This window comes from Zalophus californianus, chromosome 3 (genome assembly GCF_009762305.2).
Source record: "Zalophus californianus isolate mZalCal1 chromosome 3, mZalCal1.pri.v2, whole genome shotgun sequence".
Taxonomy (NCBI): domain Eukaryota; kingdom Metazoa; phylum Chordata; class Mammalia; order Carnivora; family Otariidae; genus Zalophus; species Zalophus californianus.
This window is the reverse complement of record NC_045597.1, coordinates 117,375,374-117,390,005: the sequence shown is the minus strand read 5'-3', so window position 1 is coordinate 117,390,005 and position 14,632 is coordinate 117,375,374. Positions and strand designations below refer to the sequence as shown.

At 41.0% G+C, this 14,632-nt stretch overlaps 1 protein-coding gene across 1 annotated transcript in view; it reads left to right on the top strand.

Annotated features, from left to right (window-relative positions):
- NEB (nebulin) overlaps positions 1-14,632 on the top strand; it is a 220,823-nt gene that overhangs the window by 174,976 nt on the left and 31,215 nt on the right. The window contains exons 109-123 of the mRNA XM_035726655.1: positions 1,454-1,558; positions 1,718-1,822; positions 2,457-2,561; positions 3,568-3,672; positions 5,004-5,108; positions 7,257-7,361; positions 7,731-7,838; positions 9,360-9,464; positions 11,140-11,244; positions 11,663-11,767; positions 12,416-12,520; positions 12,609-12,719; positions 13,404-13,514; positions 13,958-14,059; positions 14,169-14,273. Of these exons, the coding sequence (XP_035582548.1) occupies positions 1,454-1,558; positions 1,718-1,822; positions 2,457-2,561; positions 3,568-3,672; positions 5,004-5,108; positions 7,257-7,361; positions 7,731-7,838; positions 9,360-9,464; positions 11,140-11,244; positions 11,663-11,767; positions 12,416-12,520; positions 12,609-12,719; positions 13,404-13,514; positions 13,958-14,059; positions 14,169-14,273 (1,587 nt within the window). The remainder of the gene's footprint in view (positions 1-1,453; positions 1,559-1,717; positions 1,823-2,456; positions 2,562-3,567; positions 3,673-5,003; positions 5,109-7,256; positions 7,362-7,730; positions 7,839-9,359; positions 9,465-11,139; positions 11,245-11,662; positions 11,768-12,415; positions 12,521-12,608; positions 12,720-13,403; positions 13,515-13,957; positions 14,060-14,168; positions 14,274-14,632) is intronic.

Genomic DNA, 14,632 nt, shown 5'->3' with positions numbered 1-14,632 from the left:
CCTTACATAAGTGGGCTGAGCACGGAGTGCCAGCATCTCCTGAAACATCCAAGGTAGTTGGCATGCTCTTCACTAAATATAAAATGCCCATGAGTGCTGCTCAGCGCTACAGCATACCAACATACCAGGCACTGGTTCTACACTCTCGGGGTCCAGGGGCAGACCATTTTGCTTAAAATACAAGCTAATAAAGTTGTATACTACCCTCAAAATCTATCCCCTAGGATACTTTTAGTCTTCTTGTGACAACCCCATCTTTATCACTTCAAGGTTACTGTTGAATATTAATTGAACCTAGCCTACTCTATATCACCCCTCTCTGGGAGTAGTTGCACAATGAAATTGGCTCCTAGGGCTCATGATGCCCCAGTGGACAGCCCCATCCCTAGGCCTTTCTCATACCAATGCTGATAACTCTAACCTTTAAAATAGTCCAATGTAACAAGGGTAGTATCTGGCATTGTTTGGCTTTTCTACAGTGGTAAACCCCCCAAGTAGAGTTAAGCAATTTTATGAGTTTATTCATGTGAAAACTTAAATTGCAACATCAGAGAAAAGACACCTTTAATTATGTGTTTGTTCAGCTACCCAAAAAGACTTGAAGTTGGGGGTGCCTGGGTGGCTCAGTCAGTTAACTGTCTGCCTTCGGCTCAGGTCATGATCCCAGAGTCCTGGGATCAAGCCCTGCATCGGGCTCCCTGCTCAGCAGGTAGCCTGCTTCTTCCTCTCCCTCTGCCCACTTGTCTGCCTACTTGTGATCTCTCTCTCTCTCTGTCAAATAAATAAAATCTTTAAAAAAAAAAAAAGACTTGAGGTTGAAAACAGACTGCTCAGAGAAGTACTCATCTTGTGAAAATTAGATGAATCTTCTGAGATATTCTTAGGTTACGGTCAGAGATGTCTCTTGAAATACCAAAGAGATCAAGATTATAAAATAAAGTTGCAGGACTGCTTTATGGAGAAGGCATTTTGATACTAGGAGTTGGAAATTAAATCTTTCTCTTCTTTCCATGTACATTAGTAAGTCTAGGGCTCAAAAAGGTTGTTTGCTTTTTTCTCCTCCCAATTAGCTTTTTGTTTATTTGCTTGTTTTAGATTTAAACAAACTTCTTAAGTAGTTTTAGATTTACAGAAAAGTTACAAAATAGGACAGAGAGTTCCCATATACCCTACATCCTTTTCCCCCTATTGTTAATACCTTACATTATCACGGTACATTTGTCACAATGAGTGAATCCATATTGATGCATCATTATTAATTAAACTCTATTCAGATTTCATTAATTTTCTCCTAATGTCCTTCTCTTCCTGGATGTGAAAATGAGCTTTTTAATCTCTCCTAAATTTATTCATGGGAGAACCTAAGAGAGAAGACTCAAGAGAGTTCGAGCTGAAAAGAACTCAGTTATAACTTGGTGGTTTTTCACAATCTATGTGCTTTTTCTCTTTCTAGCTACGTTACAAAGAAACATTTCAAAAGACCAAAGGAAAATACCACACTGTGAAGGATGCTCTGGACATTGTTTATCATCGTAAAGTCACAGATGACATTAGTAAAGTATGTCCCTAGATATTTCTACTTTGTTGGGCTTAATAACCTACCATCTTTTTTTTTTTTTTAAGTATTCTCCCTTTCTTAAAACTCTCTAGAGAAATGTAGACTTTTTTACATTAAAGTTGGGTAAGACTTATAGCTGTCTTTGTGTTTTTATCACAGGTGAAATACAAGGAGAACTACATGAGTCAGTTGGGAATCTGGTTGTCCATTCCTGATCGCCCAGAGCATTTCCACCATCGGGCAGTTACTGATGCAGTCAGTGATGTGAGTCTCAAAACTTTCTGTTTTTACATATGAATTCATATTCCCATGTGACTTATAAAATCAAACACTGCATAAAAACTGATGAAACAGTCAGATTTTAGATCTTCTATATGGATGTTTAAATCCTAAAACTCACTGCTACATAACTGAGCTTTAACTTGAGAAAGAGAAAGATATATTCAAATTTATAAACTTAATTTTTCTTCTAAATGTATGATATCATATTACAGGACTGGAAGTAATATACTTCATCTAGGAAATAGACTAGTTTTGATCATTTGAAGAGACAACTTCATGAAGCAATGAAGACACATAACAATGCTCACTTTAGAAATTTCAGCTCTCTGTATGAAAATATAGCTGCTGAGCTAATATACTTTCTAGGAAAATATGCCTGTTAAATTTGAATTGCTTTAATTGGTATTAAAAATTAAAATTTCCATATATAATACAACAATACACCATAAAATGAGCAGAAATCAGTATTACTGGAAACTTAAATAATTGTTTTAATACTTTAGTATTATTTATACTTCAGCAGTCAGAGCTTCTATTTGTTGTACCTGTATTGATCTTAGCCTACTACTATTTGGAGATAGGTTCTTAAAATTCTTTGATGATATTCTTCTCCCAGGTAAAATATAAAGAAGATTTGACCTGGCTTAAGGGCATTGGGTGCTATGCCTATGATACCCCTGACTTCACTCTGGCTGAAAAGAACAAGACTCTCTACAGCAAGGTATGTCTACTCAAGGATAAGAACGACCTGCATTTAACATATTCCAGTGCCCACAGAGAGAATCAGTACTGAAGAAATAGCTTTTCATATGTCTCTCTCTATCCTTGCTTCTAGACCCTGTAGTTGGAGTACATACTGAATGGTTCACTCTATTTAGAAAGTTTCTTAGTACTGACCTCACTGACTATAGTCATCATTTATTTATATCATTTATTTGAATTTGATGAAAAGTCATTTTGGTATAACTCCTCATGGTTCTTCCAGAATTTCCTTCCTGTTATTATGTCTCTGGGTGACTTACTTTGTTAGAGTTGATATTGTAGCAAATACAAAGTGGGATTAATCCACAAACTTGATGTGTGACTTGAGGTAAATAACTTTGTTCTTATGGCCTCATTTTCCTATTTACAAAATAAAGTAGCTGGGTTAGCTTCCCTTGAGTTCCAAAGTAGGAGTCAACAAATTTTTCTGAAAAGTGCCAGATAGTAAATATTTTAGACTTTGTGGACCACATTCATTCTGTCACATAGTCTTTTTACACTCCCCTAAAATTGTTAAAAAACATTCTTAGTTCATGGGGTCATTTCAAAACAGCTGGTGGTTTAGATGTTAGCTCACCTCTGCATTAAAATATTACGATTATCTAATTAATTACTGGAAAATTATTTCAAAGTAATGGATTAAAAATGCCTTCAAGTTCACATAGAATAAAATAAAATAATAACCCTTATAATATATAGAAACAAAGAAGGAACTGATTTGTGTTTTCGCCTAATATGGAAGATAGATCAAGTTGATATCTGTTCAATAAAGTATGTGTTGTGGGGCTAGTTTTCAGGTATCCATGTGGGTATACATTTCATTGCCTTAGGAGGCAAAGTGTTCAGTAATTACTTGTTGGCTTCCATGAATAAATTAGCTCAATTGTGTGAAAGAATAAATGACATGTCTCATTCTTAAGGTAATCACAGCCTGCTATCAAGTAACCATGTTCTGTTTTCTCTAGTATAAGTATAAAGAGGTATTTGAAAGGACGAAGTCAGATTTCAAGTATGTTGCAGATTGTCCAATCAATAAGCATTTCAAGTATGCAACTCAGTTGATGAATGAGGTATGTATGACTTGATCCAGTTAAGCCTATTCAGTTCCCTTAAGAAGTCTATAGAGTTATTTGATTAAAACCCAATACATAAAATGACAGGAAGGTCAATTTAAATGTTGATTCAAGATAAAGATTTGGAAAGGCTCTTATAAGGTCACCATCTGATGGGCTCTACCAAAAGCAGAGTGAAGAGTCTGTCCAGTGAATAACCAAGTGAAGGGACCGTCCAGAGTGGTGTGAGGGCCCCACCACCATCATTGCCTCTGTTTGCACTAGCATAGGGCAGCACAGCCCTTTGGGTGACAAGAGGGAGGAGGTCAAGGATTTTGTTGACTATCAACTGAACTCCCTTAAACATGATAGTGTGTAGAGTTGGGCGACCCAGAAGCTCAAGGTTAATTTGGCATACCTTACCAGGGCACAGAAATGGCAGTGGTTGGAAGAGCCACCCCTAAGGGGATAGTTGTGATTCATGCATTCAGATGTATTGCCGCTGTTACTCATACATTGGTGCAGAGAAGTATCCAGTTGCACCCAAAATATTCCTTTATAGTCTACCCAATCTTTCCTGGAACTGCTGTTGCAATAATTTAAATTCAGCTTAAAATGGCCGAAATTAGCAAGCTATGAATTAACTTACGTTTGGATGGTTTTATATTTAATTTCCCATCTTTGGATTTTCCATGGATTTATGTAAATCAAAAAACAATGTTAGAAAATTAAAGTGTATCTAAAAATAAAAATATGGCCAATGGTATGTTTTTTGCAATATATGATTTTTGGGGGGGTTGTTATTTTTAAATTTGATTTAGTTCATTTTCAGTAGATTTCCATGCAGGATGACTGAAGAATTACAGTCAGAAGCTTCCTAGGAAGACAGTCTTGATAAATTTTGTTACTGTTTTTATAATTTGGAAAGGATTTCCAGGGTCTCTTTTATAATCAAATTTACTACCATGAGAAGACTGGTAGGATTTGCCCATGAATATACTTTTTGATTCTCACAGCCTTAGATAGTAAACCTGTAGCTCATCAGTACCTTATTTACAATGCCATAAAACCTAACATTGCTAATGGCATCGTATTTAAAGATGGAAGATGTTTTAAGCACAAGGTAGTCCAGTTTTGGTGTCATCAATCAGATCTATCCCAAGCGCTAGCCTTCTCCAGGTGATCTTCAATTGACTCTCTTTACCTCCATGTTATTACTATTCTGGATGCTTTGGAAGCCCGCCTCTAGAAATGACCTATTTCTGGCTCTCTGGAGTGTTTATCTTGGGACATTTCTGTGTAGTCTTGAAGTTGTACTCTTGCTATAATTTGATATGATGTTTGAGCAGAAAAAATACAGAGCTGATTATGAGCAGCGGAAAGATAAATACCACCTGGTAGTCGATGAGCCTAGACATCTGCTGGCTAAGATCGCAGGCGACCAGATCAGTCAGGTATTGTGATGGGGGCTGGCTGGACAGCCCTGGCAGGACTGTGCTCCAGATTTTTCATGAGATGTCGTTCCGTCTGCTGCAAGGATGTCATAGGTTCTGCCTATGATATTGGGATGTTCTGTTTCAAAGTATCTGTCTAGCCACCCAAAGAGCCCATGAGCTCTTTGAGTGTGCCAGTCCATGCTCTGTGTCCTCACATGTGCTGTGGTGAAGATAAAAAGAAAAATCGGTCCTCCCACCCTTTATTCCTCTGGAGGATCTAATTGTGAACTGCAAATTGAGTCACAAAAGTGAAAACAAAGGCACAAATTAATGGAAGGAAAGAAGACAGAACTCCTTAGTGTATTTTTCTACTCAATGATGTCTTCTTTCCTGTAAGGCGGTGTTAGGGGACTAGCTCTATTATTCCCCATTCACAAGGATTATGGATGCTCAACTGCAAGTATTGCAGTCATTCTGCTTTGCACTATAATGTATTTAGTGTCTTCACCCACATGTATATTTGAGTACATAAAGTGTGTGCGCCTACATCTCTTCACTCAGAAGTGATTGGGATATAGAGCCGTGTTCTCTTCTGTCTTCCTAAATCTCTTCTGTGCTTTACTGCTCTTTGCATGAACAGAGAAAATATAAATCTAGTGCCAAGATGCTTCTGAAACAAGGATGTAATGAAATTCTGCGTCCAGATATGTTGACTGCCCTCTACAACACACACATGTGGAGCCAGGTAATGTCTGATTCGATGTGAAGAAGAGATTGAGAAGACTTGAGGGCGTTCACTTTTATGCTTTCCTTGATTTCCTTCCCCTGCTCCCTGCCCAGACTGGTTTCACGCGATAAAGCTGCATAAGTATTCATTCCTTATAAATGACCTCTGCCTGTGGCCATGTGTGACCGTGCAACAGCCATCATCCGTATGTCATCTAGTAACTCCTAGTAAGAGTAACTGAGTAGAGTTACTTACCTAGTAGAATAACTGAGACTTTATTTCCAAATTGGTATTACATTGATTTCAATTTTTTTAATATTTGCCTCAAAGAAATGGATTCCTTAGGGATTGAGGATCTTAAGTAGATTCAATGGCATCTAAGATATCTGAATAATGTTTTTATCTAATATCTGTTCAGTGATCACTACAAGTGTACCATTTGGGAGAGATGAGAGTCACGGTGCAGCTCCTTGAATATTGTACATATTTATGGCCCCTCTTGAGTCTGATGCTAATTTGCTAGGTTATTTCCAGCATATCTGCCCTCATACACACTGTTGGCAATGGTGCTGGTGACATTGTCCTTCTACAAGGTCGACTGAAGTTCACGCCACCACTTTTGCATCACATGCTGGAAGGTACATTTGAAGCAGCAAAAAAAAAAAAAAAATGATAATTTCTTTTTTTTAATGCCATTGTTCCCACATGAAAAAAGTTTTTAATCAATATTTTGTATTAGAAACTCATTTTCTTTAGTTTGACACCAAATCAACACGTGAAATGAGGGGGATGAGGTCTCCATAAGAACATCTTGTTTGCCTGAGCGTGTTCCTTTGTCCTAATATGATCATCAGATAATCATGCATGGGGTCTCGTGCTCTTTGTATCTACCGCTGTAAACAGCTTGTGTGCATGAAAAAAAACTCATGACTTGGAAATTACAAAAGTGAATGTCTTTTTAAAAATGATAAATACTTTATACTCATTTTTTATTTTATATCTGTTTCATCTTTGACATGGATACATACCTTAAGACATTATACATATTTGATGCAGCATATTGTAAGTGATTCGTTACCTGTCAGAGTCCAGAGAACAAGGATCCAGTCCTGACTCTGGGATTCATTCTATATGTGTCCCTTAGTTCAGTTTTTTTAACCACTCTGGGCCTGAGCTTCTAATGTCTAAAAATATGGAAAATGTCATTTATTATTATCATTTGCCCACTCCATTACACTATTGCTATCAAATACAGTTTTATATTAAACATTTCTGTTACGATTAAAAGAGAAAGTATGACACCATGCCCCACATTCCCCACATCTGTGGCTTATCTAATAATCCTACTATTTGCTGTGGGACTCTTTTGAGGACAATTAGCTTCCTTAAAGCCCTCTATTCTACTTCAAGTTAACTTGTTCTTCTCTTCTACAATTTAGATCAAGTACAGGAAAAATTATGAAAAATTAAAGGACAAATTTACCTCAATCGTGGACACTCCAGAACACCTGCGTACTACGAAAGTCAACAAACAAATTAGTGATGTAAGTGCAAGAAACACTGAATGGATTCTCAGACTCGGGGAGCATTTGCAAATGTGCAGGGACATTTTTGATTGTCACAATGTCTGGAAGATTCTGCTGTTTAGTGGGAGGGAGGCAGGGATGTCAAATGTCCTGCTATGCTCACAATTCTTCTTTTACAATAAAGAATTATGCCAACTAAATTGGCAATTTAGAGGCAATGGAGTTTTAGCAGAAAGCATGAAAGAGCCTGTTGATTTTATAGAATTCTCTTTCCTTTAGGTACACTCAAAAACACACAAAAAATTTGCATTTATATTATTTCCATTACATTATATTATAAACTGAGATGCACAATATTGTCTCCTTCTGCTTTTACTTCTCCTTCAGATACTTTATAAGTTGGAATACAACAAGGCCAAGCCCAGAGGCTACACGACAATCCACGACACACCCATGTTGCTGCATGTCCGAAAGGTCAAAGATGAAGTCAGTGATGTAAGTACCAGAATGTTTGCAGCCCCTCTCATCTTGGGCTCTTTCTAACATGATATAATGAACTCTGGTCCAGTTATCTATTCCTGTGTAGCAATCACCCTAAAACTTAGTGGCTTGAAAACAAAATCACCTTTTTTTTGCTGGTGATTCTGCAAACTGACTGGGGAAACCTGAGCAGATCTTCTCTGCCATGTGCCATGAAAAATGTTAAATACATCCAGTGCATTGTTTATGAAGGCAGGAATGTATAAAACATTTTAAAAATATTTTTTCATATTTTTTATGTTAAAATAAGTTTCAGCACTTCAAACGTGAACATCACTTGTTCATAAACCTCTGTCAGATAGATCTTTTCTCTAAAGCAGCCCATTCCCTCTCACTGTAGAAAAATGAAGCATTTCTGTATCCATTCCTCCAAACTTTCTGATTATAACAATAACCAGAGATATTGATGAAAAATATGGACTTCTAGGCCTTTCCCCTAAAAATACTGATTTATTAGGTCCATGGCAAAGTGCAGACAACTGTGATTTGTATGATGAGACTATGGGGCTTTCTTAGAACAGTTTTACTTTCAGACTTAACCACATTAAAACCTAAAATCGTCGGGGCACCTCTGTGGCCAGTTGGTTGAGTGTCCGATTCTCGGTTTCAGCCAGGTCATGATCTCATGGGACGAGGGGTTGAGCCCCTCAGAGGGCTCCACATTCAGTGGGAAGTCTGCTAGAAGATTCTCTCCTTCTGCGCCTCCTTCTACTTTACCCCTCTCTCTCTCTCTCAAATAAATAAATAAATCTTAAAAAAAACCAAACAAACAACTAGTATACTCTGCAATAAGTAGTGAGAAGGCCCCGACGATGTCCCAGGGCCTGTATTTAAGAGTAGCAGAAGTGGGTGGAGCTAGAATTGCCAGGCCCAGGATGGGTTGGGTTGAGCCCACAGAAGCTAAGCCTTCCCCATCCCTCTCCCCTCCATCCAAACCCACACATGCCCCAACTTGCTAGATTCGGCTCTAGCAATGAGGGTAATGGATGGCATCCATCAATTCTTTCATTTGTCACATAGTTATTGGTACACCATCTTTGCCGTCAAGGGGTTTGTCTTAATGGAAGAATAGACAAATAAGCACATAATTACAACATGATATGAGAACAGCCAGAACTGTGAGGGCACAGACGGAGGGCAAGACCAACACCATCGGGGTGAGCTAGTGGGGGAAAGTTTCTCTTCCATCAGCAGTTTTCAAGATGTTCTGAATTCAGTGTTTTCTGAGTTGGGGAAGGAAAAACACACATGGCCCTTTCAGCCAAGCTCAGGGGACATAAATCCTATGGTGCCACTGGTGACCATACTCAGTTCCGGGGAGCTAGTTTTAAGATCTGAGATTTTTTTCTTCACAAAAGGTTTATTCTGTCTTAAGAAGCATTATGTACTACAGTCATGGTTTTAATTCCTTGCTTTTTTAATGCTTGGTAGGCCACAATATAAATTAACCTGGTCTCACTGTGTTTCCTCCCACAGCTGAAATACAAAGAAGTTTATCAAAGAAATAAGTCCAACTGCACCATTGTGCCAGACTCTGTTCATATCAAAGCAGCCAAGGATGCCTACAAAGTCAACACCAATGTAAGTTCTAGAAACTTTCCCAAGGCTAATGGGGGATTAACTTCTGCGGGACACGTGATCTCCTTTTACATCTCTTCAGGTGATTGAGTGCTAATGAGTCTGGATCAGGAGCCGCAGCAGCATGACTGCTGATGCTGAAATCTAAGTGCAGCCTTTGTTCTCACAGAGGAGAGTGGGAAAGAGCCAGGGTGACAAACCCCATGCCACAGGTGTTACACCCACTCAGGCTCCCTTCCCTGCCAGGTGGCTGAGAAACAGGAGACTTAATTCTGGAATGAAGGTTCCATGTTGGAAAGTGTCTCAGCATCTTTCCTTCCCTCCACCCTCATATCTTCCTCTTGCCCTGCTCTAGAATCTGCTTCTTCTGGAAAACACACGCACACGCATGCATGCATGCAAGCACATTTTAGTCACTTGAGGCTGTCAGAAGTTAGCCTATGTCTTTCTCCGGCTCAGATCTCCCTGCGGACTCTTTTAGTGTGTGTGTGTGTGTGTGTGTGTGTGTGTGTGTGTGTGTGTGTGTGTGTGGTGGGACATCTTAAAGCCTCAACCACGGAAATATTTTTGTGCATTTTGATGAGTATTAACTTTTAAAAAATATATAAATGGTTACATAATGAAACCATTATAATCCAACGAATGCCCACTAGTGCCAGAGAGAACATATATTACTCAGGGTCAGCAAATACCCTGAGGGGCAGGCAGGTAGCTTACAGGTGTCCTGAGTATGGATTGAGGGCTGGGTAGGTAGCAGGATGGGTTTGTGAAAAAGCAAATGCAGTAAAATGTACAATGTAGAGTCTAGGCAGTGGATGTACGGGTATTCTCTAGGATTCTTGCAGTTCTGTATGTTTGAAAAATTTAACAATAATGGGTGGAAACCCATGGCATCAAAAGCAAACCTCATGAAAAACTCCTCAAAAGTATGCAGAGTTGATTATATGCAAATTATACCTTGACAAAACAGAGAAAGAGTGAGGAAAGAAATGTGCCTGCTATTGAGGGCTCTTCCAAGGACACAAATTAAGCTATGTGTGGTCCTGTGCCTCAGATTTGGCCCCAGGCAGCCAACTGGCCAGCTTGGGGGAAGGTCTAGCAAGTGTGCGAGCCTCTCTGGAGCCAGTCTGCCGGTTTGAGTCCCAGCTCCATCATTTCCGTCATTTCTGTCATTTCCATCATTTACGTGCTGCCTCCCCTTGGGCAGTTTGTTTAACCCTCTGGTTGGTTCCTCAGCTGTCAATTTCATGCAGCTGTTGCAAAGATTAAATGAGGTAGTAGTTATGAAGCACTGAGAAAAGTGCCTGGCATGAAATAAATACTGTAAGTTTAATCATTTAAGAAAGATTAAGCCTGAGGTCAGCTAGAAATTAAAAGCCCTTGACTCCGAAGATGATAAAGCTGCACTGACAGAGTTAAAGGGACTGTAGAATTATTTCACCTGGAGGCCTATACAATTTTTAGCCCCTATTTTGAGACCAAACGGTCCCACGAGATGACTTCTTCGGTGGCTGACTAGTGGCATAAATTGTACAGAAATGTTAATTGGGGCTCTCGTTTGCATCAAGAACCATGATTTGTTGTATGTCGAGAAGCACGATGGGTCCCTCTGTGCCATGCGTGGTTATGAATTCAGCCCACTGAACTAAATGACCTATTTTCGTCTTGTTACAAACAGCTGGACTACAAGAAGCAGTATGAAGCCAACAAAGCCCACTGGAGGTGGACCCCCGACCGACCGGACTTCATCCAGGCAGCCAAGTCATCCCTGCAGCAGAGCGATGTGAGAGGGGACAGTCGGGCTCTCTGACATGCCTGAGAAGCATGAATAATTACTCATAATAACCACTGTTGCGGGTGTCAGCCTAGCTCACTCGAGATCCCAGAAGGTTGGGGGGTGGTGTGAGGGGTGGGAGGCAAGCGCAGGAAGCAGACCTGCCTTGGAGCCTCGTCTCCCACAGCTGGGCACCGGCACTAGGGTGCAGAGTCCTGGGTGAGGCTGGGGAGGAACTGGGGGTGAGCAGGCAGGGAGGGCTTGGTCCCGGCCTCAGGGCTAGAGAGGGGGACCCTAGCATGCAGTGAGGGGCCAGGAAGCCTCTGCCTCCATTCTGGTGGCAAGTCCTCATAGTACCCTTAAAACGAGGATTCCTTACAGATTACAGTAAATGCCGGCTTCTTCCTCTGCCTTTCTTCTGTTTCAGTTTGAGTATAAGCTGGACCGAGAGTTCCTCAAAGGTTGCAAGCTTTCTGTCACTGATGATAAAGACATGGTGCTAGCCCTGAAGAATTCTTTAATAGAAAGTGACGTAAGTATCTAGTGCCTTCTGTGACACCTAACCTGGCTCAGGGCCGTCCTCTGCAGCACAGTCCCCAGCGACACCAGGGAAGGACGGAGGAGGCTGCTGGTGTAGGAGCTCAGGCACGGGTCCTGAAATATGACCCTGTTCCCAGTGAATGCCAGTGACGTGGCAGAGCAGGGTGACAGGCGGGGGAAGCTATAAAATCCAGGTGACCATTCTTGATATATACTGCACCACAAGATCATTCACGCAGCGAGAACTGAAGTTCTGGCTGGATTCTATGCGGAAACGTTCATTTTTGTGTGATCATATTCTTCCTATGTTTCCTCATCTGTAAAGGAGAAATAATAATGCCTCCCAGGGTTCCGGAGCGGGTCAAATGACATGTTTGAAAGTCCTTTGAACTAAGGCTAGGTGTATAAAGATTCATCATGAGATCCATTTTGATCATTATTAAAGCCTCAACTTGCAAGAGAGAAAGAAAATCTCTTGGATATTTCCCAAGATTTCCCAACATCAAACCTTTTATTGAGTTTAACGTTGTTACTGTGTCAGTGATTCTGTTTTCCCACCTCTATCTAGTGATTCGGGGACTGCATAAATATATACCGGATACCCAGAGGAGCTAAAGAAATATTTTTTTCACCCCCGCAGCTGAAATACAAAGAGAAACATGTCAAGGAAAGAGGAACCTGCCATGCTGTGCCTGACACTCCTCAGATCCTCCTGGCAAAGACTGTCAGCAATCTGGTGTCTGAGGTAACCCTCCAGCAACATATGCTCTGCTTCTGTCTTGGGCTAATGCCCCAGGTAGACACTCTAACAAGCTCTCTGTGGATTCCCTCAGAACAAGTACAAGGACTACGTCAAGAAGCACTTGGCCCAGGGCTCATACACAACACTGCCAGAGACCAGGGACACCATCCATGTCAAGGAAGTGACCAAGAATGTCAGTGATGTAAGTGACCAGCCCCAGGACTCTTGGTAGCAGCAACACCACTTGACCTTAGGATCCAGGGAAATCTGGGGCGAGCTGCCTTTTTGCTTATAACTGCTTTCCTGTACATTGCTTCACCCTTACCATCATCAATGCCTGTGTGTGAATTTTCAATTCTGCTTTAAAGGAGGACTCCATATTTATTAGGCTTCCTATTATGGCAACTATGGCAAATAGGCATTTTGCCACAGGACATGTTATCTGCGATATAAGATGTCAGGAACCTAGCGTTAATAAAAGGGGGAAGCATTGCTGATTAAGAATGGCCTCTCCCATCATTAAACTGCTGAACAATTTTAGAGAAGTAAAATCACTGCTTTTTATCTGCCCAATTTGTCCTTATCAATAATGCTTTAATAATCTCGCTATTCTATTTTTATGAGCCCTATATGGTTCCATATGTTTTTGAAAGCTGGAGTTTAATTTGCTTGTAGTCGGTTCTCCCAGGATTGCCATGTGTTTCAAGTGTTGGGTTCCAGGACAGAAACGACAAGGAAGAGCTAGACTATGGATCAGAGATCCAGGTTCCAGACTGATGCCAGAATGGGGAGCCATGGATTTTCCTGGAGATCTCACAGTTCTTCAAGTAAATCAGTTCTTTTCCCCGATTCCTCTGCTCACATAAGTAATTCTGGCTCTGTTTAGACAAATTACAAAAAGAAGTTCGTCAAGGAGAAAGGGAAATCCAACTATTCCATCATGCTGGAGCCCCCGGAGGTGAAGCATGCTATGGAAGTGGCCAAGAAGCAGAGTAATGTAAGTTCCCCCTGTCCACACTCTCAGGGGGCCCGTTGAGCCAGTGGATCCCAAACTGGTGCCTATTGGTGCAAATTGGGCTGGTTTCATTGAGTGGTATTCCTAATTTCCCTGTCTGGTAGTTTAAAAAAGAGGGTAATTAAAAAAATCAGTTTGGGGGCACCTGGGTGGCTCAGTCGTTAAACGTCTGCCTTCAGTTTGGGTCATGATCCCAGGGTCCTGGGATCGAGCCCCGCATCGGGCTCCCTTCTTGGTGGGAGGCCTGCTTCTCCCTCTCCCACTCCCCCTGCTTGTGTTCCCTCTCTCACTGTGTCTCTCTCTGTCAAATACATAAAATAAAATCGGTTTGGTATTAATAAAACGGTTGCTTGTGCTTGATGAGGACTTTTTCAAAGACAGCATATCTCCCATGTGAGTAAACATTTTTTTCTCTCCAAATAAAGGTCGCATACAAAAAAGATGCCAAAGAAAACCTGCATTACACCACGGTGGCTGATCGGCCAGACATCAAGAAGGCCACTCAGGCGGCCAAACAGGCCAGTGAGGTAAGCATGTGGTGAAAATGTACCTGCTCCCCAGAGGTCACAGCCACCAAGTAGTACAAGGCACCCACCTCTTAGAATGTATTGCCCATTTTGGTTTTCTTTGATTCAGGTGGAGTACAGAGCCAAGCACCGCAAGGAAGGCAGCCATGGGTTAAGCATGCTTGGTCGCCCAGACATTGAAATGGCCAAGAAGGCAGCCAGGCTGAGCAGCCAGGTAATACAGACGGGCGAGTGGCATCTCTCATGTGAAAAACCTTGCAGGAAGACGTGATTCCCAGCATGGAAATGCAGGAGTAGCAACAAAAGAGATCCTGGGTCTTTGATAGCGCTGCTGAGCTTTGAAAAGTTAGATCGTAAAAGTCTGCCAAGGACCTTGTCTCTTGTTTCTAATATCTCCAGGCCTTTCTCATTCTCTACTTTTCCATTTATGGGTATATGTCTAGATGTTTGTGTGCTTAACAGTCTTCATGGAACAAAAACATCAACTTGTGAGGTCCTACGGGCACCTCTCCTCAGGTAGTGAGATTATATCCCAAGGGTGGCATTCATACTTGAGTCACCTGTGGGAATTTA